This window comes from Primulina eburnea, chromosome 12 (genome assembly GCF_022965805.1).
Source record: "Primulina eburnea isolate SZY01 chromosome 12, ASM2296580v1, whole genome shotgun sequence".
In the NCBI taxonomy this organism is placed as follows: domain Eukaryota; kingdom Viridiplantae; phylum Streptophyta; class Magnoliopsida; order Lamiales; family Gesneriaceae; genus Primulina; species Primulina eburnea.
Window position 1 is genome coordinate 1,944,276 of NC_133112.1, and position 24,078 is coordinate 1,968,353.

A 24,078-nucleotide genomic window follows, 5' to 3' on the forward strand; every position below is an offset into this window, starting at 1 on the left:
TGGATTATGTGGTAGGAGTTATCCTGTGATGTGGGGTTGGATATTTGGAATGTGAGGTAGGAAATGTGGAAGAAATAAAGAGAAATGAAGTCGAAATTTGAGGCCACTTTTCTTCGCACAACAAAATACTCTTCCAAAATTGACATTAGACTCTATTCCCTTTGCAATAGACAAACACCATACAATATCCGTCTTAGTTTATTTGTAAGAAAAAAGAACATGATGATAAGAACTAAGAAGATATAGTAGTTATTGTGGGCAGAATTTTGGTACCGGAGTAATGGATATAAATAAAGTATTAAATAATATCTTGAAACTGTCGCGTTGTTTTTCTAACTTTTTATCTGTAATTTTACATGTTTTTTTTTCTCTGTACATAAGTTTATTCGAATGAATACTAGAATTGCATTTGAATGGAGTAATTTAAATCTGAGAGGGATATGTCATGGATAAATTTTAAACTATTTTGTTCTGAGAATTTATTGTCTTGTATATGATTAATAAATGGAGCAATCTTAAGATACAAGGGGCTCGATGAGATGACTTGAGATTAAATTTTGGATGGATATATTTGAAGCTAGAGATTTCAAATTCATTGGTTTGTTTAAGCAAATCCATTTGACATTAAATTCCAATAGTTATTTTTTGAATTTGGGTTTCAAATTCATCTCAATATTGAATCGTTTAAAATCATCCCTCAAATGAGTTCTTTAAATCCAAATCATTCGATCCAAATACAACCTACCGTGCAAAGCGAAAGCCAAATATATGATAAACCAATCCTCCCCGCAAACAGCTTCCCCTATTTCAAATTCTTGAACTTCTTCATGTAAAGAATGAACATAGATTCAACGCACCGTTCTATTCAATTCTTTCACAGAATTCCTTGACCCAAACCAATTCAAGTAAAAGGCCTGCTTGTTATCTCAGGGTGGTTTGTTAACCGAAAAATAATTAAATATGCCATCCTAGTGTATGCAACTGCTTAAATAAACACCTATACAAGTTTGCGTTAACACTACATATTCAACCACAATTAACTGTCACATCTCTATTTACACAATAATACACAGTTCCCTGTAAGCCAATTAAAGGTACATTTAACAGGTAAAACAAATACCTAACATGCTTTGCATAGCATAAGTCAATTTTCATATGGGTGGAAATATATCATCATTGTTGTCCTCATCCATTTCAAAATACTTGAACCCAATAGCATTCTCTTGGTTCGGATTGAAGCTCGAATTAACATAGCATTTCATGTCATGGAAGAGATTCAAATTATCCACCAGTTTATGAAATATGTTGCACCCACAACACTGCCAAAATACAAAAGAATTCCATTAAATGACTGTTCTAAGATATAATACTCTAGCGATCCTAAATGTCTTGTTCTATAATATGCAAGCTACTTATTAAAGAGTGCAATATGCACTTTAAGCTCATGGACATCATAATGCATAGATATAACTCAAAGTATTTACCCAGTGAGGTTCCCCAGATGATATGATCTGTATAAACTATAAACTATCAAATGACAATAAACTAAATACTTCTCAACCTATTAGGAGAATAAATAACCATAAAACCTTACAATTTACTTTGTATTTACAAACCCCACATTTAAGGCACACTTAAAAAGCACACTAACTTGATGTACGAGCTTTTTGATTTGTTTCATTGCGCGTAATGGAAGAACTGAGCCTCAAAGCTAGGTGCACGCACTGTAAGCTTACAATAATGGTTACAACATTGCATAGAGATGAGCCGAGAAGTCTACCTTCAAAAAAAGAATCTTGAAACTTCCTCAACGGCCCTAAAGTACACTAAATCATCGCGGTCAAATTATTGCATGAGGTCGCCTCTGGTCACGAAGTTGTAATATTTTCTCGTCCTCTCACTAGTTTAACATACTGATTGCTAAATAGATTCACTCAATATTCAATTAATCGGTAAAATAAATCTAGGATAATGTCCAATAGTACCCTCGAAATAATAATCTTGATATTAATGCACATGCCCGAGAGTTAACATTTTTATAAAAATTAAACATGAACTTAAAATAAATGGGTACCTGTACAAAGACGGTGCCATCAGTGTAAGCATGTGGATTAATGGCCCGAGTAGTACGCTGACCACAAACATTGCAAGTGAAGGCCACGCGCATCCGACGCCGGGGGGATTTTGTGAAGAGCGACCACGGGAAAGTAGACACTCGTTCCATATCCGAATCAGAATCCAACCCGACTGGAACTGATGGTCCCTCCATGCCCGACCCAGTAGTCCAACCTCGCACGCTCGCAGCACTTAAAACCAACCCCATTGCGGCATCCTGCAGATACACGCAAAACCAAATAAATCACACCAAAAATGAATTCAGTAAAAAAGAAAGTTTCTTAGCTATTTAACAACAGTAATTTCCTTGAATCAAAGTTCAAGTTCAATAATAAAAAAAAGAGGGAGATGGAAGGGGAGAAATGAAGCAAATCATAACATTGTTCGAGAGAAAAATAAAAAACGCACGTACCTTGGAGAGCGTTCGATTTCTGAGAACGGGGGCGAGAGCAGAATCAGCACAATCAGATTCGGGATCGGGTTCGCAGTTATTCTTACAATCGTTACAATCTGCAAGAAAACAAACAAAAAAATCAAAAGGGCTCAGACAGCTGAATAACAAAAAAAGAGAGAAAAAAAATATATATATATATATAGAGAGAGAGAGAGAGAGAGAGAGAGAGAGAGAGAGAGAGAGAGAGAGAGAGAGAGAGAGATGACTTCTGGGGAAGGAGGAAAAACGGAGGAGACGCCGGGTAGAAAGATCCTTCGATTTACTTGGGGAAAAAATCGGCAGAGAAACGGCGCCGGTGGTTGAGGTTATCGTTTCCATATCAATGAATTTTCTAATTCAGCAGAGAGAAATTAGTTATGGCGGCGAACCACAGAGAATGGTGGCGAAAATTGAAAGGAATACTGCGAGGAGGAGATATTCTTCCTTGTTTGTGAGGCAGCTGTGGAGTTGGCACCTACTTTTGGACATTAATTGGGCCTAGATTATAGAGCCACATAAAGCCCACCTCTTGAGCCTACTTTTGGATCATTTGTTGCTCTTCCATTGAATGTAAAGCCCATTAAGATTCTTGTCTACTTTATTTACTCTTATATAAATAAATAAATAAATATATATTAATATATTGCGATAACCTGGCGACCAAAGCCCTAATCCTTTGTAATTCCTATTTTCTTCTCTGGTTAGGTTGCAGCTGGGTTCTCCGTTCTCCTTCTTGGCGCATGACAGGTTCATACTTTTCATTTTCAATTCAATTTTCTTCTGAATTACTTCAAACTGATAGGTTTTCTTCTCACTGGAACAGCGTGGTTTATGAAATAGAGGAACCATGAGGTTGGAGAAGTGCTGGTTTTGTTCTTCTACAATATATCCCGGGCACGGGATTCAGTATGTTCGAAATGATGCCAAGGTTAGATTTTCATCCTACCTATTTCTCTCTGTATGGTTTTGCTTTTTGTCAAAATTGTTGTTAAACTTGCTTTAAAGTTGTGGTGGCTTATGGAAGATGGTATCTGTTAAATACTTAATCTTTAATTTGGTGTTTTTGTCACTTTAGTACAACTCGATCGGTTGAAATTTTATTTCAAAGCTTCGCTTATGTGAGAAGCTTTATTCATCCCTGCAATAAATTTTTTACCGGAATGGATTGATTGGCAGGAGATTAATTGTCTTCACCTGTCTGTGAATATGTAGATTTCTAAAATGGAAAGTGCTTGAGCTTGAGAGGAAAATTTGATTATAAATTTGACATAGATGTTATTGCAATGCTTTAGGTTGATGAGAAGGGCATGGCTGTTATCGCATTGTTTTATGTTGTTGAGTAGGGTGCCATATGCAGCTAAGCTGATGTATGTCAATCTTGTATTGACTGAGCAGTAGGGGATTTTGTTCCACTAATTGAACTCTGGGATGATGTTCAGTCAACTTTTGATTCTCAAATGTATATGAAAAGTGATCAAGTGCTTCTTCTCAAAACTTGGTTATTGGCTATCGAGTGCTTGTTTTCTGTTTTGTACAATTTGAGTCCATAAATGGCCCACTATTTGGCTATGCAGATCTTTAGGTTTTGTCGTTCTAAATGCCACAAAAACTTCAAGATGAAGAGGAACCCTCGTAAAGTAAAATGGACCAAGGCTTACAGACGGCTGCATGGCAAGGACATGACTCAGGTAAGAAATATCGTCATCATTCATATATTTTTTTTATGAATCTCTTTTACTCGATTCAACTGCAACAAGCTGATATGTCTCGTTGGCATTGTTTAAACTTATAAGGATTCAACATTTGAATTTGAGAGGAAACGCAATAGGCCTGAGAGATATGATAGGAATGTAACCGATAATACTCTGAAGGCTATCAAGAAAATCGATAAAGTCAGAGTTGATAGGGAAGCAAGGCACCACGCCAAGAGGTTCTTCTTCCTGATTATTGCCAACCATTTGAATATTATTGCTTTATGTCAATTTATATTTAATGGATATTGACCTGTATTACAATATTGGACAGAATGAAGGGAAAGAAGGCCCAGTTACACAGAGAGGCAGCAAAGGAACTGGAACAGAGCATTCACATGCTCAAAGCTCCTGCTGTTCTCCTGCAAGATCCCTCGCTCACATTACCAAAGATCAAGGTCCAAGTTTCTCAACAGCAAACCGAGGACAATCATCACATGGAGGAATAATTGAATTATGTAATGAAATTAAATTTTCCATTAAACTCCTAGAATTCCATCATTTATGATGGCTATTTGGTTCTTTTGCATTAAAGAATTTTCAGGACAGTAATAGGGTGGGTTAAAAACAATTGTTAACCGAAAAGAGGAAAACAAAGCACGCTACATTGAAGGTTAAGCTTTTCTCTGAAAAGAAATGCATTAGGCTGCTCGGTTTTGAGGCCAAGGCTTTTTGACTTTCAGTACACAGTTATAACGCTTGACTTCAATAATAGGCTTGCTCTATCTTCAGTCTCTCCCTATACTCTTTCATCTCTCTCTGATACCTTTCTTTGTCCTGTACTCCATAGCTTTGGTAAATCTGTGTTAAAAATATACATGTGATGCACGTGAATTAAAGTATGAAGTGCATCTGATGCCAAGTTATATAGATAGCAATATAGTTATACCATCCTTTCTTCAGAGGAGAGGTGGTTCCATGACTGCCCTATCATCTTTGTGAACTCCCTCTCTCTGCTTGGGTATAGTGACTTCAGATGTGAATGCCTCTCTGCAAAAAAAAAGTTGTAGCCACTCCTGTTGGGTTTTGGACGGCCTGGATCTCTTCTTCTCCTCCTCCTCTGACCTGTCTGGTGAAGCTGCGGGATATAGGGTATGATAGCGTTGCAGGGTTGAGGACTCAACATAGAATTACCGAGAGGACAGCTTGGATGATAGAGCACACCATTTAGTGTCTCTTCCCCTACTTGGATCGAAACCAGGTAGCCACAATCGAATTTTCCATCAATTGTTCCGATAGCTTGGAAAGAGGAACAGGCTGTGGAAAGAATGATAAGTTACACAAGACCCGCGTTTTCATTAGGCCAGTTTAAATCTAAGAGGAGTCCCGGAGATCCTAGAATAATTTTTATTTTCTTGTTTGGAACCAAAGAACCAGCCGTTGAAATTTGCTAAAAAATAAAGCATTTTTCCAAGAAACCCATCCACCAATTTAAAACCAAAAAATAATATATCATAGAAGTGTTTTCTACAAATTAATTCAAGCTTTATTTTCATGAAAAAAATTATTTAAATTACATGAAACTTACGTATCTTTTCAAGTTTGTGTAGTGCATTATCAGAAACCAAAGAAATAACCAAACCGATATAATAATAATAATAATAATAATAATAATAATAATAATATTTAATGCTGCAATAGTAGGCAGTGATTAGTGAGAGTAAATTTTAATTTAACAGACTCCGGATAATTGATAACTTGAGCAAGGTGAAAATAAATAAAATGATATCCAATTACGATTTAAATGTTTAAATAGAAGAAATTATTTTGGGATGGACAATCATGAGCTATATCCACATCAAAATACGGACATCATATTACATTTAAGACTTAAAAATCATAAATATTATATAAATTAATTACAAATTAAAAAAAAAGGAAAAAAAATGTGAATAGCCAACTTTACCAGTACCCACAGAATATGAAACATTAACGTTTGTGGCAGAGAAATTAAAAGATGTGTGGTTCCTATGTAATTTATTATCAGCAACTTAGCTTTTCAATTAATGATCCCTACTCTTGCTTGTATAGGTCCAAAATTTTCCTCCGCAGACAATATCCTATTCAATTCATTCTTTTCAAGGACAAAATTATTCTTTCAAATACATATACGCATGCAATTCAAACAAACATCGATTTTCAAAATTAAATACATATGATTTCTTAAAAATATATTTCACCTCTCAAAATTGTTTACGATTTTACATACCTGTTTGAGCAAGAATGGAACCTTGAAGCCTGAAGAAGTAAACCAACTCGTAGGAATGGAGGAGAGTGAAATAATGTTTCCTTAACGCATATGAAGCGCTGGTGGCCGTTGCCGAAAAATCAAAAACTGAACTAATTTCTCTCCATTTTTTCTCCGTCACCACCTTTTTCCAGGGAAAATCATTAAAATTTTTAAGGAAACAACTAAGAAAAAAAATGATAAAACAGATATGTTTCTTACATATGGAGCTTTGTATTATCATGAAATGATTATTATAAATAATCAGACCTTATCGAAGCCGCCTCTTTTAGTGACCTCCACATATAGTACATGCAGATTCAGCCCCTTCCCTCCAATCACAGGAACCCTTCCACCAAAAAAATTTATAGATATTAATTATACTTACATGCAGATTTTCACTCTTCAATTCATCGAATCATGTTCTAAATAAAGATAAAATGAACGTACATAAATTTGGAGCCCAGAGAGTTGTGGAAGCTTCGAAGAGTGTTGAAGAACAGTATATGATCCTTGACAACATCTTCATGGGAGGCTAAAGCAACAGGATAAGGCTTGCCCTGCACTCCGTTGCAGCTAATAATTTCTGTTTCCGGAGACATCATCCGCTGGTGCAAGGCGGCGGAGAAATAATCGCCGGGGAATATAGAAGAAAATACAAAACAATATTAACGTAATCTGAATAAAAAAGGGTTGTTGGCGGGCAAAGATGAGTAAATGTAGAGGGAGAGAGAGCTTAAAGTGGGGCGAGAGGTGACAAAATTGGTATTTATTGTAAGATTAATGATAACTTTGGCTTTTTCTTACCAACCGAAATTAACTCACTTCAAATCTCAATGTATTAGCTTACAGACATTGGTTTGCACATACATAGGTGAAGAGCTCTTCGTAGGTGAGCCGATTCAGTTATCTGAAATGGATTCAGGTCCGATTTAATTAGCTCGTATTATATTAAAAATTGATCCTTTTGGTCCAAACCCAACCCAATGAGGCTCGTTCATGTACAGCTCATGCAAGATTCATAAAATTTATGGCAAAAATAAATGTATCACTCATTAGGTCGGACTTCGAATGGACACAGTCTGTGGAAGCTCAAACTCCGTTCCATTAATGGAATTTGGTCAATGTGTTTCACGCTGCCAAAATTACCCAATATTTTCCTTTTTTGATTTTATGCACATAAATATAAGGAAAATTTGCATTTTTTGTTCTCCTATCAAATTCAGTTTTAATCCGATGTCTTCTTTTCCTTCAATTTTAATCATTTATCGATATGACAATGATGTGACACTTACACGATACTGATGTGTTCAGTTACACTAGAGTCGTTTAAGACTCCTAGGATCAACCCGCTCGCCATGAAAAATAGGCGTTCGTTTGGGTCCTGGGTTGGGGCGTGACGGGATAGCGTGAGACGTCCCGCCAATTGTTTTAAAAAATATTTTAATGTTATCTCAATAGTTTATCTATGATTGATATTATTTATAATTTTTATTTATCATATATAAGTCGGTACCTCCTTTGGTATTGAATCGAGTCTTTTTAATGAATAAATCCAATCGCAACTTCGAATATGGAATTCAAAGGGATCAAATAAGAAATGATACTATGAATCATAAAACTATAATAAAATATACGATCAACCAACCTTTATGAAACCAACTAATCATACATGTTTCAAATTGACCTAGCTAAATACAAACATTTTTATCTATCACGTGGATCATGATATATCAAGATTTTGGTATTTTACGTAACATTCTCAATCAATGATTATACAAAAATATTACAAAGATTTTTATTTGAGATATTGATTAATATTTAAATATAACTATATGTAAACAATATATAGATCTAGACATTTGTCTGACAGAGAAGTGATAGGAAGAAGAAGAGGCACATATATGATAGAATAAGAGCATTAGAGACATTATTTCACTTTTATTTTACTTATTTAATTTCAATCCTATATTTTGAGTACTCTTACTGGATGTTTGACGATTTTTTTATGCATTAATACGATATAAATTAAAATATTTTTTAAAATAAAATATTATGATAAGTGAGTGATGTAAATATTTATGATCCTATATAAATCTAAACCAAAATTAAGCAGTACATTGATATAGTTAAGTATAGTTCTAAAGTTCATGCTTTTGACTCAATATTCGATTTATTTGTGCCTCTATATATCATAAACCTGCAGCTCGTTTGGAATGTTAAGCTTTTCCTTCTGAAGACCAGTTGAATATCTTTACTCATGATGTTCAGATTGCGTAATAAAGATGATGACTATATGTACTCTGGGCCAACAAGCAGCGGTTGTGTTAAACCAGTGGCGGTGCAGGGTCGGAAGAGTTGACTGTGTTATTTGTTGCTGGAGCAGGCCTTATCATCAGACTTAGAATCAAAGCGATCATCTGCATAGACCAAGATTCGTCATGATGAAGCTCGTTAAGTCGTTTTCGAGTTAACGTGATTTTTTTCTTTCTTCTTGATTAATGTACTTTAGTTTCATTGTGGTTAAAAGCACTTACAGCAGCTATGGCAGCGCAGAAGATGCTGAATCCAGGGAAATAGAATGGTGAATTGCCTGCTAGAAACAAAGCTGGGAAAGGGAACAAAAAAAGGGATTTGTTTTCGCAGTATGAAACAGACACGATGTAAGAGGAATTGCATTGCTGCACACGTAGACCAACATTTGAACACGTAGAGTAAGAGTTATGGAGTCAGCGTACCTGTTAAAGGGGTGAAAGCAAATGGGGCAACAATGCCAGCGAAGGAAGATATGCCAGTAATGCACCCCTGAGCCCTCCCCTACAGCAACCAAAGAGATTTCAAATCTCAATCTCATCATTTTTTCCTACACATTTCAACCCAAATATCGAACCGATATAAAGATTACCTGTTCATCTGGACCTGTCAGTTTTGAAGCAATGCTCCTCAACTGCACATGAATTGGTAAAGTTCAAAAAACTTTGTGCTCGAGACAAAATATTGTGGCAAGGAACAGATAACTCACACATGGCAGAGCAAACACAGCCACAACACACATCATTGCCGCAACGTAAGGAACCTGCAAGTTGTAAATTATCAAAAGAACAAGCAAAGAGCCATGAAGAAAAGGTCTCGTTAACAATTGTTGAGAAACAGGACAAGATGTACCCAGGAAGCCCACGCAACGCTGTAAAGTAAAATCTGCAATCAAGAAGTTATGCTTGTTATCAAGACCTGTGTGTGTATATGTTAAAACATATATAAATGCCACTCGAAAAGTTTCACTTACATGAGCAAAGGTGAAAAAGAGACCTATAGAAAGCATCTTTGCGTCTCCCATAAAAGGACTGAATACAGGCATGATGATCAGCTGAAAAGTGGAAAAGTCGTTGCGTGATGCAAACGCATGAGAACATAAAATGATAGTTATAAAGTCAATGCAGGGTAAAACTACCTGTGATATTGATCCCGCAATTCCGGAAATTATCAATAGATCGGCGAATTGATCTTTGTTAAAGTGAAACTGAGCCTTCAAGCAATACTGCATTATTGTAAAGGGAAGAGAAAAGAGAAAAGAGAAAAGCAGAAGATCTTCAATAAGAGCTGATGCAGTATAATTCAATTCCGGGAATCACTAAAATGTAAACAAACCATTAACGAATCGTAGAGGCCGAATTCTGAAACATTATAGAAGAATGCAATCACTGCTGCTTTAAAAAAGGGTTGGCTGCAGAACAAATGATAAAAGAACAGGCATTAGAAGATTTTTTTGCGGAAATAATTCCACAATCGATCTTCCATCAAACCGTTCTTAGTAGTTTGTATGCGCACAGCCAAACGGACCTACGAGTTGATACTGCCAAATCCAATCTGACCGCTGGTTTCATGGCCAAAACTCAATGAACCTTTTTTACGCATTCAATGTGAGACAGGGTCTCGTACTTGTTTGAATTGCAAGAATGAATATCTACAAATACTTACCATGTTATGAGATGAAATTAGTTAAACATAACTGACCTTGTTCTTAACAAGCTAATGCTATCATCCAGTGAAAACAGATTCTTGAACAGCAGCCATTTTTTTCCCGGAACTTTCTGCAGAAGACACTCAGTCTCTGTGCTCTTGTTTAGACCAATGCTGTTGTTGATTAATGATTCGCGGAGAAACAATCTCATGTACACCAATGATATCACCGATATTGCAGCAGCAACCTATATACACACATTAATTAAAAGAAAAATTATGTTTGAGCACAATTTTCTTTTTACAGAAATTCATCTAAAGGAATACTACTAGCTCTCATGATCAAGAATTCATTGTCGTGTGGGACGTGATAAACGTGCTAAGAAATTAAGGCGCGTCTGAAACTAGGCATGCATGCAGTATAAATGTTTTGCTATATACATAGAATAAGGATGAAAAGGTGATCAGTACTTGAAATGCGGTTGAAGTGGAGAGGAAGCGAGCCGAAAAATTCCCCAACACAGCGGAAACAAACGCAATGCCTGATACGATTCCAAACACCGAAGCTCGTCTCCTCTCTTGAACAATGTCTGCCTGCAACCACATACCATACACTTGGAAAATAAACTTTCGAAATCACTACCTTTGTTCTTTTAAAATATTTAAAATATGGGTGATTCGATAATAGCTCCAGCTAGCAGAAATGAAAAGTGACGTACCACATATGCAAAAGCAAGAAACGAAACACTCCCTTGAGTCGCCATGGCGATCATAGTTTTGAGAACATAGTAAGCGTAGAAATAATACTTGGTCATGCTGCAAGCCAGTACCACTGTAATTTCAATTCACAAACTTATCGTTAACCGATAAATTAAGAATTATATACATTATTTTAAGAAAGAAACATATATACTGAAAAGAAGTTACATACCCAGAGGAATGATGGAAAGAGTTATAGGGATGGTGAGCATAATCTTTCTTCCATATGTGTCCGATAGATTTCCTAGCATAGGCATCACCACTAGTGATCCCAGCCCAACTATCTGCAATAACACTGTTAATTGTCTCACATCGATTGAATAAATAACCTTTGAGTGGCATATATTGCCTTGGACAATCCTCCCCCTTGAGCTAGCTTTTGGGGTTGAGTTAGATCCAAGTTCTGATCTTTACATGGTATCAGAGCCCGGGTTTCACCGTTATGTGTTGGACTGTCTATAATAAAGTTCACGCTCCAGATATTCATTCCTGGGCGTGACAGGGGTGTGTTAATTGTCCCACATCGGTTGGATAAATAACCTTTGAGTGGCATATATTGCCTTGGACAATCCTCCCCCTTGAGCTAGCTTTTGGGGTTGAGTTAGGTCCAAGTTCCAATCTTTTCAAACACATGCACCAACTTAAATTTCCATTAAATTACTTGTAAATTTGAATTTTTTTTATTTGGATATTGTCCCTGTTATATTTGTATTCTGTTTTTTTTCTATGCTCTTTTACTTTTAAAGTATTTTAATAATTAGTTTTGAATTATTTAAAATCTTTAATCAATTTAATTGTCGTATAAAATTAATTTTTTTGCTTATTAGTTATAATAAATATTTCAATGAAACTCAATTTATTTGTTATATATAATATAAAATAATGAAAAAAATATGAAAATAATATTGGTAGGGACAAAGTCAAGTAGCTGAAATTTGAGTAAATTTTTTTACGTACGTATATTTCCACTGGTTTAAAACTAAGACTTGCTTAGGGTAAATAAAATATCAAAATTTATAATATATGCAACCCTTCTTCCACAGACAAGAGGAACATTCTAATGCATGCTTTCCCATATACAAGGGAAATATCATATGCGTTGAAACCATATAAATACTTAATAATCTTTTTACAAAATATATATTTTAATCTCTGCTTTTATTTATTGAATATTTAATGTTTTTTTCCTTGCAAGCATTACATGCCAGGTATCTAGTCTGGTAATGTAATAGATGCCATGTAAGTATAATAATAAGAGAGAAACGAAGAGTGTAGCGCTAGGTGCATACCACTTGCTGCGCTCCAGAGAGATAGATGGCTAACGAACACTGGTCTTTCCCGGGGCAAAGCACCGCCATGGTGACGTCGGTGCTGGACGGAACCACCATGGATTCGGCGAAGCAGTGGAGGAATAATGTCACGAACATGTGGCTCAGCCCTCTTGCAGGCACCACATCCATATCTCAGCCTGCCTGCACGAATGTTTTTGTTAAATATACCAACTTCAATGGGAATTTTAGTGTATACGAGAATAGCCAAGTGTCGAAGTAAAAGAAGATACTTTACACTCAGATTTTAATGCACAATTAGCTGCTAGTTAATTAATATGGAATAAATCTATTCAATAATGCACAGTAGGTGCCAAACTTGGCAAATTCACATATAATGGGGGAATATCTGGTATATCTTAACTTGCATATATAAATCCTAAATGCATTTATTTTCGAAAACGCACCCTTTGGCATGAATTCATGGAACAATTCGTCGACTGTCACAATTTATTAAATTCGTTTTTGTCAAATATTTTGTCACCTAATGTAATTCAAGATAGATGGATAAAATTTATGTGAATCTTATGTTTAGTCCGGTTTGTAAAAATAATTATATCACTTATTTAATATATTTTCAGGAAAATAATATTCATTAGAATTTCATATTAATTACACGTCTCAAGAAAATATTACCATCAACGAAGGATATAAGTAGATTTTAAGACTTAAAAACATATTAAGTCAAAATTAAGTGATCGCGATGCTATATATCATTTTGCTATCATAAGCAACTTGAGTGAGAAAAATTCACACGAAATCTAAATTTGAAACTTAATAGAAACAAACTTCTCTCCTTTAAAAAAATGACAAAAACTTGTATAAGACGATCTCACGGGTCGCATTTTATGAGACGAGTCTCTTATTTGGGTCATCCATGAAAAATTACTACTATTTATGCCAAGAGTATTACTTTTTATTGTGAATATCGGTAGTGTTGACTCGTCTCACAGATAAAAACTCATGAAACCGTCTCACAAGAGATCTACTCTTAAAAAAATTCAATTCACCACATATGCTCATTAATTAATATATTTTAAATTTCTCATATATGAGAGAATACTAAGACTCAGTTTGGTAACTATTATTATTGTTGGATTGTTTATTTATCTTGTGTTTGCTTTCATTTATTAATTTGACATTGACTAATTGATGGACAAATTTCACTGTTTGACTTGGACACTGAATCCATGCAATGAAGATGGATTATATTTATCCACGTACACCCAAAAAGAAAATTCTCAAAATAGACCTTAATTTTAATTTAAAAATGGCAAGTGGGTCTTGTACATGGCATTCTCCCCATTTCTTGTGAGAGTTTCGATGCTGCACAGTACTTTCGTAATTGAAAGTGGACAACCCCCTATATCCCCATTTCTTCGAAAGATCTGAATAAAAATTTAATTTATTTAAATTAAAATATTAAAAGATATTTTGGTCAAAAATCAGTTTATCAAGATTTTATCCCTCTTGTTTATTTCACACCACACATGATATTATATATCTCAAATGACATATATTATCCTATCAAACATTTATCAATCAAATTATCAATCATTCAATTATCACATCCTAAAAACCAAACGAACCCTAAATGGAATACTACAAGGAAAAGAACCCGTGTCAGGATAAGTATCCAACGTTATTCTATTACATTTTATTTTTCTTCTTCTTTATATGATATTTAAGATTATAAATATCACAATCTTCGCTTCCCAACTTTTCTTAATTTTTTTCATATTCTCCGCGCGTCTAAAAAATTTAACAGAATCGTTTAAGGCAAAAACTTGTGTGAAACGGTCTCACGGATCGAATTTGTGAGACGAATCTCTTATTTGGGTCATCCATGAAAAAGTATAATTTTTTATACTAAGAGTATTACTTTTTATTGTAAATATGGGTAGGACTGACCCGTCTCACAGATTATTATCCGTCAGACGATCTCATATGATAACCACTCATCCTTTAGTTACCACTTGCTAAATGACTGAATTTTGATAAAAATTATGTTCAGATTTTCTCTAACTTATTGATTTAATTTTGAAAGAAACGGAAGTTTTTACTTTATTATTAAAAGCAAAAACTTGTGTGAGACAGTCTCACGGGTCGAATTTACGAGACGGATCTCTTATTTGGGTCATCCATGAAAAAATATATGTTTATTTTAGTAAAGCAATGTTTATTCTTAAATTCCAATTTGGAAAAAAATTGAAAAGATGTAGACCTAAGAAGTTAAATTTAAATAAAAGAGCGAGTATTTTTTGAAGTAAATAAATATCGGGCCATGAAATTAATGATATTTTTTATGGACAAGCAAATAATTGATTGAATAAGTAAGAGATATAAAATTAATTTTTTTTATTAATGTTTCAGAATTTGAATACTTGTTCTGTATATATTACGTATAGCCTGTTGTTCACTCAGCTTATACCTCCCCACCCGACATAAGAAAATCGCACAAGTTTCTTCTCATCAAGACATCATATTATTCACATGGCTTCCAAAAATCCTTCCATACTCACACTCTGCGAGCAACAAAAACTTGTCATGGAACTCAATATTTTCAAGATTCAAGGTACAGACAAACGCGGCAATCCTATTCTTCACGTGTTTGGAAAACTCTTTCCAGGTACGTACGTACAGTTAACAGAGTAAAAATGAAGTAAAGATGAAAATAAATGCTCTGAAATTCATTTCCTCACTTTTGATGAATAAGAATTTGACATCTATAATAAACTAACACCTTAGATCTTTATGGAGGCTTCCAACGGATTACACTCTTTTGCTATGGGCTTGAGTATTCTGTCATACTCAAGTGACTGGGTTTGAATCGTTCCATTGGCCTTTATCTCGTACCTCATGTAGACTGTAGAGTTCAAAAAATTTACTGCTCTTAAAATACATTATAGTGACGATTGATTTCAGTTATATCGATGATAGGGAGAATTGTGAGCGTGGAGGCGGTGATGAAGTTCTTGGATGAGGAGATATTTCCATGTTTAAATGGGAAGCCATTTTCGGTAGTGTACATAAACTCTGATGTTACTAGAGCTGAAAATTTCCCTGGAATATTTGCTTTATATCGACTGTACAAAGCAATGCCTGTCGAGGTTAGAGATAATATGGAATCTGTATGTATCGTGCACCCAAGTTTTCAGTGCCGGTTCTTTCTTTCCACATTTGGCCGTCTCCTCTTCACCCACGGCGGAGGGTAATTTTATTTCCTGCCATCTTTAATTTGGAGGGCCTAGCACACTACTGTTTAGTTCAACCTGATAGGTTTGCATCAATTTTTTAATCTAAGAATGTCGAATCGACTGGATTTTATTTTATTTTGGATGGAATCAGGTTGTGTTGCAAGCTGAGATTCGTCTACAGGCTGGATTTCTTATGGGATAACGTCAGACGTGAAGAATTTGAGATACCGAAATTTGTCAGGGATTTCGATGAGGAGTTGGAGTATCGTCCGCAGTTGGATTTGGGCATGGAGGGACCCGATCACACCAGATTGATATTTTGGGCTCCTCAGCCAAATTTTTACTGGTTCATACCAATTTAATATCTCAGGTCTGATCATGCCCCGGGTTCCTCAGTTGGGCTGGATAAGATTTTACAGTTTTGTGGATTTGGGCTACTAAGTGGGCCGGATTAAGCTGTGTTTTGTACTTTCTACTGGTTTATTTTGTGTGCTTTAACACACCGTATCATATTTCACAAATATAATACGAATATCGGTCCCATTTGCATCGCCTGATATTCTTGTGTAAATGGCTTTATTCACATAACCTCTTATTTCGATTACATAATAAAATTCCAAAAAAAAAAGGGGAAGGGAAAGAAAATTACATACTTGAACCATTGATACGTGGTTTAGTGTTACCACACAAATGTAAGCAATCTCTTGTTCCATTCCAAGCCCTGCGCTCGACATCTCCTGCATTCCTGAACAAATTTTCCATACAACGCTTAGTATTGGATAAATAAGATGCTTATATTGGCATTCCCCAGTTTAGGTTCCAGATGTCGCCCATTAACTAGAAAACGTCGATCTCTTTCATGTTTAAATTTTCAAAGATGTAGTTTTTATCCTCTCCAGAATAGACTTTCTAAACCATGTTCATGCTAATAGCTGACAATTTTAACATTCTTGTGCCCCATACTCCTGTCTCAAGGTGTACGTACATACATGAGTGATACACCTCACACCACCCTTTTCACTGCTGTGACCAAGGGCAGAAAGACCCGTTGGCCGAATTCAGGTGAGACGAAGAAATTTTGTATATTTATAAGATCAAACTTGAATTGTGAGAAAATAATGTCTTTTATTAATATTATTATAGCATGAAAAACCAATCGTGCCATATGTGGACTTCCACAACTCAGGCAGGAGGGGACAGGGAAATGAAATAGGCATTTTCACAAAAAACTGCACAAAGTTCGACTTTCCTCACTCCCTGCATCCCTAATCTCAAGAACATTAACTCGAGGTATATCATAATAACCAAAGTATGCAATCATACATGGTACAACAACCAACAAAAGTTCATCCAACATAAATTCCATGTACATTCGACGTCCTACTAGACCACAACAAACACACAAGAAGATCAAATTATAGAGAACACACTTGTTCAGCACAGAGTTGGAGTAATCCAGATTGGCCAATGCGAATTTGGAGGATAACAAGGCAATACTTCAATGCTTCCATCCTTCAAATTATAGACACCAACATCATGGTATCCTGCGACACCTTCATAATTTGCCCCCGAATAATCATCAGTAAAGTAAATCATATCCCCTTTACACTCTCGGTAATCACTGGCCAACAATGAGAACGAAGAATTCTGCCCCAGGAACAGCATTTTATCATCCAAACTCTTCACAATCTCCCAGTTTGGTCCATGAAAATCCAAACGAAATACAGAAAATTTAATCGTTTTGCTAACTTCATGGTAGTGCTCGATATCAATCTCAAAGTCTAAGTATCGAGTTACCAAGAACAATTCCCCCATTGCATCCACTAAGTACTGCATATCTCCCCCAATATTCTGTGGCATGTTCAGAAACCTAACCCTAGTGGGTGAATTGTGGTCATTGACATCACAAATTGCAATCGAGCCATGCTTATCCACAGCATAAAATGAATTTTTATAATAGATCACATCCTCACAATATGACCGTGCTTCGTGTATGATTGTCCAAGAATCATCCCCTTTCTTACAGTACGCGAGATCTCCGAATTTGTCAATAATAGTGAAAGCTACGAAATTCGGTTCGTTGAAAGGATTGTGAGATAGAATTACCTTTTTGACAAATGAGTCACGCATTTCCTTCAAACTGTAATAATACAAGAAATCATTTTCCGGGGCACGGAGAGTGTATTCTTTTCCTATGCTGTAGAAATCGAATTTCAACACATTTGGGAAGGACGAGAGTGGCGGAAGGGTAACTTTAGCGCGGGTGAGAGGGTTGACGAGGAAAATGGAAGGCGACTCGTCGATGAGCACGAGCCAACCGTGGGAGCAGCCAGCGGGTCGGCGGCTGTGGGAGGATTCTGGGAGGCTGAGGTGGTAGAGATTCTTGGTGAGGGGATTGAAGAAGCAACGGCGAATGGAGCTGGTAAGAGGTAGCATTAGCCAGGGGAATTCGCGCGGGAGGTGGCGCGGGTTGATTGGAGCAGCGATAAACCAGCTTGAACATACGGCTCGGAAACGGATGTAATCGGCTGTAGTGAGGAAGTTCGTGGCAACGGTCTGAAGGAGCTCAGGCGGAAGTTCCGACCAGTCAACGGCGAAAGACATTGTGGGATGTTTCCGAATTGAGGGTGGAATCTGATCAAATTTTGGATGTTTACGTATATCAGACAAATTGTGATTTCATTTTCAAAATAAATAAATAAATTTAACTGCTTATGACTTAAATATTTTAAATCCCATCAAAATTATTGGCTATACATTACATTTCTCTGAAAAAAAAAGGTAATAAATACAAGAGACGTGGCATGATAAGTTTCCTAAATCTTAGTTTAAATGCATTCACACTCCTGCGTTTCAGTCCACCGTTAATCACGAGGAACACAATTCTCTATAAAAAACACACAGAATCGAATCTGAAAAGCCGAAACCAATTGCAAAGATTTGAATTTTTCCTACTGGGCTCGCTCAATTCGACAGAAACGTTATTTTTATGCCCGAAAGTTGCGACTTTTTTCGATTCTCCACTTCTTTAAACTTTACGTCGCTGAAGATTCATTGTTCGATTGGTTGAATTCTGTCGCTTTTTTTAGCTTTTCTCGTACTATATAAACGGGAAAGATCATCGACTCCAATCATCCTGTGATCGTTCATTTCACCACTCTGTTGATTTGTGGTATATTTCTCGCTTCTGTCATTGGATTTCGTCCCCGTCTAGTTTTCGTGTTGTGTTGCGTTAATGTTTTGTTTTCACTACTATTAGTTACAAATTTTTAGATTATTGTACTTCACAGAAGAACAAATCCTAGGAAACAAACTGCGTGTCTGTGTTGATCGACTTTATTGGCTGTCTGGGGTGGCGGTATCGGGAATTTTATCAAGAAATTATCACATGAAAATGAAATAATTTATGCTTTGATGATCCAGTTTGTGTTTATTGATACTTCACACTATTTGAATCTTGCCTATTTATTTTGCGGTCATTCCTGCTCTTGTCTCGAGCATGGATACCGGCGTTTGATAATGATCGATCAAAAGCTTGTCAAACATTTTCAGTTAGACTTCATTTGGCATAATATGTTTAACGAGTGGTCATGTGCATTGTTTCTTGATTTATGGTTCTTCCATAACTTGGTTGGGAATTTCGAGTGATGAGTTTTTGGTGAACGCAGGAACTTCATTTTTCTACTTGATATTTGGCAATTTCCTTGTGATACAACATGGGGCACACGGCCAACGTAAGGAACTTGGTTTCATATTTGTTTATTGGTGTCAGTGTATTTAACTCATTAATGCAAAAAAATTTAAAGATAACTTCGTATCATTTTGTCTCTGTAACGAGCTAAGACTAGTCTGACTCGTAGCCCTTGAACTGAATGCAGGAATGTGACCAAAATAATCAGCAGACTGATATTGGTAATATGTTCACTTAATTCTAAGACAGCTTGGGACTTGTCTGTTCATGTTATCCTTATGTTTTGTGTTGATCTTATACTTACTGAATTTACATGCTATTATTTTCTATGTTCAGCTGCAGCATTACGCAATGGGAAAGAAATTTTATTGCAGGTGACTTGATTATATATCTTCATCTTTTAGTTCGAGCAGAAGAGAAGTGTAGATTTTAGGAAAAAACGACTCATTTATTAAATATTTAATCAGATAAAACTATGTTGTAAAAAGTTGCTTTGTAGGCTTTTAATTGGGAGTCTCATAAGCATGATTGGTGGAGAAACCTAGAGAAAAAGGTTCCTGATATAGCACAATCTGGCTTTACATCAGCTTGGTTGCCCCCGCCTACCCATTCATTTGCACCTGAAGGTTGAACAATTTCAATTGATTGCTGTACTTATTTTCTTGTATGTGCTATTGCTGTTCATTTTTCTCATCTGAGTGTCTTAAATGACAGGTTATCTTCCACAGAACCTATACTCCCTCAATTCTTCGTATGGTTCTGAGAATATGTTAAAAGCTTTACTAAATAAGATGAAAACATATAAAGTTAGAGCAATGGCCGACATAGTCATAAACCATCGTGTTGGGACCACCCAGGGGAATGGTGGAATGTACAACCGTTATGACGGAATCCCGATACCATGGGATGAACAAGCTGTTACATCCTGTACTGGTGGAAAGGTTAGTACATGGTAGCGTGGACACAAGTGGAAAATTATTTTTGTTTATACCTTCTGGAATTGATGCAGCTTCATGTGACATTTTTAGTTGCTCTCATTCACTAATATTTGTGATTTTGTCTTTCCTTTGGCGTGTGGGAATACAAGCTTGGTCTAGGGTTATGGGGTTTCCCTCTCGTAAAGAACTTCTTTGAAGTATTGTATCTGTTTTATATTTCTCTTTATTTGAATTTGTGAACAACAGAGTTGGGATTTTCTCTTTAGTTGAATTTGTGAACAGAGTTGAGATTTTCTACTTTTTCATGGTTGTGATTTCTATCTCAATCATTGGCATATCTATTGTGTTTACAATTGATTAACCATTCAGGGGAACAAAAGCACTGGAGACAATTTTAATGGGGTGCCTAATATAGATCACACACAAGACTTTGTCAGGAGAGACATTACCAACTGGCTTCGGTGGCTGCGTAATACTGTTGGTTTTCAGGATTTTCGGTTTGATTTCGCCAGAGGGTATAGCAGCTTATGCTTTTTTTATATTGTCATTTCGGTATAATGACACATGTTTTGTTTGTTTATGTTTTAACTCATCCACTTTCTCTTCTTGTACCAATCTAGCTACTCCCCGAAATACGTGAAAGAGTATATTGAAGGTGTGAAGCCTATATTTTCCGTTGGAGAATTTTGGGATTCTTGCAACTACAGAGACCACCACTTGGAGTACAACCAAAGTATAACTTCTTGAAGATATTATTGCTCACCAATTCATATAATTGACTTTGGAAATATGAAAACCTTAGGACCAAAAGTTCGCTTTGTTGAAAAAGGTTTAACGCTTCCATCGAAATGGATTAGTCTGTGCCATCTATCATCTTAAACATGTGTACTTACTCTACCATTTTGAAGGGTCGATTTATGAAGAGAGTTCTCAATACGTGTTACCACTTGAATAAATTCAATTCACTGATTCAACTCATTTTTGTTCAAAACTATATTGCAGATAGTCACAGGCAAAGGATTATCAACTGGATTGACGGCACGGGGCAAATATCAGCTGCATTTGACTTCACAACGAAGGGGATTCTTCAGGTAATTTGAATATAATAATTTGAAACTTGTTTCTTTCACAATTTTATAAAAACTTTCGCTTTCCTATTAATTATAAGATATCCGAAACGACAAGTATAAACCCTCGCCGACAAGTGAATAACAACAGAATCAGGCGCTGCCTATTTTTTTACCTCTCTTTGTACAAATATCTTGCTGATAGGAAGCTGTTAAAGGCGAACTCTGGCGTCTTCGTGATCCGCAAGGGAAGCCACCTGGTGTTATAGGGTGGTGGCCTTCAAGGGCCGTCACATTTCTTGACAACCATGACACTGGATCAACTCAGGTAGATGATTATCGTATTTCTGTAGACACATTTTACATGGTGTTCTCACGAACATGCTGCGAATTGTTTTTGCAGGCTCATTGGCCTTTTCCATCGAATCATATTATGGAGGTATTGCTATCTTCTCTTGATTGTAATATCACAATTTTTAAATTTATGGTGCCTTGATTATATATTTGTTTAGGACATTTTTCCCTTGTGTCAGTATTCCTACTTCTTGTTCAGCTTGCTAAATTCTACTTCATGTTACCTTACAGGGCTATACCTACATACTCACTCATCCAGGCATACCTTCAGTTTTCTACGACCATTTCTACGACTGGGGCAGTTCCATTCACGACCAAATTGTGAAACTGGTATACTATATAATCCCATTTTCTTCACAGAAAACTTATTTAAAGCATGCATGAGTTAAAATTTCAATGATTAATACAGATCGATACTAGACGACGTCAAGGTATACACAGTCGATCTTCAATTAATATCCTTGAAGCTCAGCCAAATCTTTACGCGGCAGTTATAGGCGACAAAATATCCATGAAAATTGGAGATGGTTCATGGTGCCCCTCCGGAAAGGAATGGACCCTTGCAACCAGTGGCCACAGATACGCGGTCTGGCAAAAGTAGCCGCCACCTAGTATTTCTGTTATGCTCGTATGAAAATGTATCACAATCTCACATTAGGAGAGGTCCCTTCGTTTCCGTTCCATACAATATCCCTTCCCTCCTTTCTTGCACAATAGCTTTGTCCAAATAAGGTCTCAATACGAGAACTCAATAATTTAATGTTTATATAATATAATGAGAGAGAATTACTTATGATAATGACATATTAACGATTTATCAAATTTATTTTTTATTATAATTGAGTATGTCTCTTATGAAACGGTCTCACGAATCTTTATTTGTGAGAGGGTCAACTCTATCGATATTGACAATAAAAAGTTTAGCATAAAAAGTAATACTTTTCATGAATAGCCCAAATAAGATATCTGTCTCACAAAATTCAATTTGTGAGATCGTTTTATAAAATTTTTTTTCATAAATATAAATAAGATTGATTCCGATCTAAGAAGAAAAATAAATAAATAGTACATATAAATGTAAATATTAGGTTCGTACTATTGCGGCCCAGAGTAGGAGATAGGAATGAAAATTTAGTTTAGGATAGAGTGGGACTCACAGCAGTTTCTGGAAATGAGATCCGATAAAGATATGAACTACACATACAAAGCTGATCGGTCACTCTTTCTTTTCGACGGCAATAATCGAAAATACATTAGGTTTGGTAAACAACGTTTCCATTATTTTTCACATTTGGTTTTGAGCTCCAACTTTTTTAACCACGTTGAAGCCACAATTCATGTTCGACTTTATCAAACTCGAGTCGCATTAGAAAATGTTCTAACGTTTTCAAATCAAATTCGAACTCAACTCATGTCGTTCAATGGTTCGCGAGTCGCTCGCGAGCATTGATATTTTGTTAATATAATATAATATATAATATAAATATATATTAAATAAATAGATTCTGAGCCTTTAGATATTTATTTTTTACCAATATGTCGAATAACTCATAAACATGTTTGAATATTTCAAGCCGAATTCGAGCCCAAATCCTAATTCGAATCGAGCTCAAACCAAAAAATTTAAAATTTTTGAGCTTCAAATCGAGTTTCATCACATCTATTTCGAGCCTAATTCAAGCTTTAAATATTTCAATACATTTGGTTTGATTCAGTTTTTTTATATCATAGTCAGGAGTTGATCAATAAGCTCATGAGGCTGCTAAAAATCTAGTGAGTAAACTCCAAAATTAATTTAAATTTGGTATTAAAAAAAAACAACCAAAGTTTTATCCCACTAAGTGCATGGGGTCGATTACATGGATCCTCTTATCTTATAATGTTCTATTTTCCGTTATATCTTAATCTATATCTAGATAATGTACATCATTCCTAACAGTTTGTATCTAAGTTTTGGCAAAAATTTAAGTGAGACGGTATCACGAGTCGTATTTTATGATACGGATATCTTATTTGGAATATCCACGAAAAAGTATTGCTTTTTATACTAAAAGTATTACTTTTTATTGTGAATATCGGTAGGATTGACCCGTCTCACAGATAAAGATTCGTGAGACCGTCTCACAAGAAACCTACTCCTAAGTTTTTTGATCTTTCTCTTCATCTAATAATATATAGATATTAGTCATGGTCTCACATTTTTTAACTAGAGCCAAAATTAAATATGGAATAAAGAATAAGATTGATTAACTTTAGAA

General features: G+C 35.7%; 7 protein-coding genes across 10 annotated transcripts; 3 read left to right on the top strand and 4 right to left on the bottom strand.

Annotated features, from left to right (window-relative positions):
- Window positions 1-951: 951 nt before the first annotated feature.
- On the bottom strand, window positions 952-3,017 carry LOC140808213 (uncharacterized). The gene is made up of 4 exons (XM_073165281.1): window positions 2,776-3,017; window positions 2,528-2,625; window positions 2,075-2,332; window positions 952-1,319 (listed from the first exon to the last, which is right to left on the bottom strand). Exons 1-4 carry the CDS (start codon window positions 2,885-2,887, stop codon window positions 1,152-1,154), a joined length of 636 nt encoding a protein of 211 aa, XP_073021382.1. The 5' UTR covers window positions 2,888-3,017; the 3' UTR covers window positions 952-1,151.
- Window positions 3,018-3,190: 173 nt separating this feature from the next.
- LOC140808214 (probable ribosome biogenesis protein RLP24) lies at window positions 3,191-4,870 on the top strand. The gene is made up of 5 exons (XM_073165282.1): window positions 3,191-3,295; window positions 3,372-3,476; window positions 4,123-4,236; window positions 4,342-4,478; window positions 4,574-4,870. Exons 2-5 carry the CDS (start codon window positions 3,396-3,398, stop codon window positions 4,746-4,748), a joined length of 507 nt encoding a protein of 168 aa, XP_073021383.1. The 5' UTR covers window positions 3,191-3,295; window positions 3,372-3,395; the 3' UTR covers window positions 4,749-4,870.
- Window positions 4,871-4,960: 90 nt separating this feature from the next.
- LOC140808212 (high mobility group B protein 9) lies at window positions 4,961-7,766 on the bottom strand. Its single transcript, XM_073165280.1, has 5 exons — window positions 6,977-7,766; window positions 6,797-6,875; window positions 6,509-6,671; window positions 5,189-5,556; window positions 4,961-5,100 (listed from the first exon to the last, which is right to left on the bottom strand). Exons 1-5 carry the CDS (start codon window positions 7,129-7,131, stop codon window positions 5,005-5,007), a joined length of 861 nt encoding a protein of 286 aa, XP_073021381.1. The 5' UTR covers window positions 7,132-7,766; the 3' UTR covers window positions 4,961-5,004.
- An 872-nt stretch (window positions 7,767-8,638) lies between these two features.
- LOC140807016 (uncharacterized) lies at window positions 8,639-12,829 on the bottom strand. The gene is made up of 14 exons (XM_073163658.1): window positions 12,535-12,829; window positions 11,418-11,529; window positions 11,206-11,318; window positions 10,958-11,080; window positions 10,541-10,734; window positions 10,175-10,250; window positions 9,978-10,064; window positions 9,813-9,893; window positions 9,692-9,724; window positions 9,549-9,602; window positions 9,432-9,473; window positions 9,265-9,343; window positions 9,064-9,134; window positions 8,639-8,946 (listed from the first exon to the last, which is right to left on the bottom strand). Exons 1-14 carry the CDS (start codon window positions 12,703-12,705, stop codon window positions 8,854-8,856), a joined length of 1,329 nt encoding a protein of 442 aa, XP_073019759.1. The 5' UTR covers window positions 12,706-12,829; the 3' UTR covers window positions 8,639-8,853.
- A 2,154-nt stretch (window positions 12,830-14,983) lies between these two features.
- Window positions 14,984-16,341, top strand: LOC140807018 (uncharacterized). The gene is made up of 3 exons (XM_073163662.1): window positions 14,984-15,202; window positions 15,514-15,784; window positions 15,922-16,341. Exons 1-3 carry the CDS (start codon window positions 15,067-15,069, stop codon window positions 16,130-16,132), a joined length of 618 nt encoding a protein of 205 aa, XP_073019763.1. The 5' UTR covers window positions 14,984-15,066; the 3' UTR covers window positions 16,133-16,341.
- Window positions 16,342-16,365: 24 nt separating this feature from the next.
- LOC140807017 (F-box protein SKIP23-like) lies at window positions 16,366-18,449 on the bottom strand. 3 transcript variants are annotated; one of them, XM_073163659.1, is made up of 2 exons: window positions 17,201-18,449; window positions 16,366-16,515 (listed from the first exon to the last, which is right to left on the bottom strand). In XM_073163659.1, the coding sequence occupies exon 1, from the start codon at window positions 18,372-18,374 to the stop codon at window positions 17,205-17,207; it is 1,170 nt and encodes a 389-aa protein (XP_073019760.1). In that variant the 5' UTR covers window positions 18,375-18,449; the 3' UTR covers window positions 16,366-16,515; window positions 17,201-17,204. The 3 variants fall into 3 exon arrangements, with proteins under 3 accessions (XP_073019760.1, XP_073019762.1, XP_073019761.1); XM_073163661.1 differs by lacking the exon at window positions 16,366-16,515 and adding an exon at window positions 16,526-16,790; XM_073163660.1 differs by lacking the exon at window positions 16,366-16,515 and adding an exon at window positions 16,526-16,793.
- Window positions 18,450-18,592: 143 nt separating this feature from the next.
- LOC140807874 (probable alpha-amylase 2) lies at window positions 18,593-22,659 on the top strand. 2 transcript variants are annotated; one of them, XM_073164831.1, is made up of 13 exons: window positions 18,593-18,942; window positions 19,439-19,504; window positions 19,649-19,682; window positions 19,798-19,835; window positions 19,961-20,087; window positions 20,176-20,402; window positions 20,769-20,914; window positions 21,020-21,132; window positions 21,402-21,490; window positions 21,672-21,794; window positions 21,870-21,905; window positions 22,052-22,150; window positions 22,230-22,659. In XM_073164831.1, the coding sequence occupies exons 2-13, from the start codon at window positions 19,487-19,489 to the stop codon at window positions 22,419-22,421; spliced, it is 1,242 nt and encodes a 413-aa protein (XP_073020932.1). In that variant the 5' UTR covers window positions 18,593-18,942; window positions 19,439-19,486; the 3' UTR covers window positions 22,422-22,659. The 2 variants fall into 2 exon arrangements, with proteins under 2 accessions (XP_073020932.1, XP_073020933.1); XM_073164832.1 differs by lacking the exon at window positions 18,593-18,942 and adding an exon at window positions 19,103-19,122.
- Window positions 22,660-24,078: the final 1,419 nt, after the last annotated feature.

Excerpts from the sequence above, each read along its gene's own strand:
- LOC140808213 (XM_073165281.1), bottom strand. The coding sequence starts at position 2,887 with ATGGAAACGATAACCTCAACCACCGGCGCCGTTTCTCTGCCGATTTTT. Across the intron at positions 2,333-2,527 it reads GAAATCGAACGCTCTCCAAG|GATGCCGCAATGGGGTTGGT; the intron begins GTACGTGCGTTT and ends GTGTATCTGCAG. Across the intron at positions 1,320-2,074 it reads ATGGCACCGTCTTTGTACAG|TGTTGTGGGTGCAACATATT; the intron begins GTACCCATTTAT and ends GTATTTTGGCAG.
- LOC140808214 (XM_073165282.1), top strand. The coding sequence starts at position 3,396 with ATGAGGTTGGAGAAGTGCTGGTTTTGTTCTTCTACAATATATCCCGGG. Across the intron at positions 4,237-4,341 it reads ATGGCAAGGACATGACTCAG|GATTCAACATTTGAATTTGA; the intron begins GTAAGAAATATC and ends TAAACTTATAAG. Across the intron at positions 4,479-4,573 it reads GCAAGGCACCACGCCAAGAG|AATGAAGGGAAAGAAGGCCC; the intron begins GTTCTTCTTCCT and ends AATATTGGACAG.
- LOC140808212 (XM_073165280.1), bottom strand. The coding sequence starts at position 7,131 with ATGATGTCTCCGGAAACAGAAATTATTAGCTGCAACGGAGTGCAGGGC. Across the intron at positions 5,557-6,508 it reads TTCCATTCTTGCTCAAACAG|CCTGTTCCTCTTTCCAAGCT; the intron begins GTATGTAAAATC and ends TTCTTTCCACAG. Across the intron at positions 5,101-5,188 it reads TCTCCTCTGAAGAAAGGATG|ATTTACCAAAGCTATGGAGT; the intron begins GTATAACTATAT and ends TTTTTAACACAG.
- LOC140807016 (XM_073163658.1), bottom strand. The coding sequence starts at position 12,705 with ATGGATGTGGTGCCTGCAAGAGGGCTGAGCCACATGTTCGTGACATTA. Across the intron at positions 11,530-12,534 it reads TCTCTGGAGCGCAGCAAGTG|ATAGTTGGGCTGGGATCACT; the intron begins GTATGCACCTAG and ends GTGTTATTGCAG. Across the intron at positions 10,065-10,174 it reads GCCTCTACGATTCGTTAATG|TATTGCTTGAAGGCTCAGTT; the intron begins GTTTGTTTACAT and ends ACAATAATGCAG.
- LOC140807018 (XM_073163662.1), top strand. The coding sequence starts at position 15,067 with ATGGCTTCCAAAAATCCTTCCATACTCACACTCTGCGAGCAACAAAAA. Across the intron at positions 15,203-15,513 it reads GTTTGGAAAACTCTTTCCAG|GGAGAATTGTGAGCGTGGAG; the intron begins GTACGTACGTAC and ends TATCGATGATAG. Across the intron at positions 15,785-15,921 it reads CTCTTCACCCACGGCGGAGG|GTTGTGTTGCAAGCTGAGAT; the intron begins GTAATTTTATTT and ends GGATGGAATCAG.
- LOC140807017 (XM_073163659.1), bottom strand. The coding sequence starts at position 18,374 with ATGTCTTTCGCCGTTGACTGGTCGGAACTTCCGCCTGAGCTCCTTCAG.
- LOC140807874 (XM_073164831.1), top strand. Across the intron at positions 19,683-19,797 it reads TAATCAGCAGACTGATATTG|CTGCAGCATTACGCAATGGG; the intron begins GTAATATGTTCA and ends TTCTATGTTCAG. Across the intron at positions 22,151-22,229 it reads ACGACCAAATTGTGAAACTG|ATCGATACTAGACGACGTCA; the intron begins GTATACTATATA and ends TGATTAATACAG.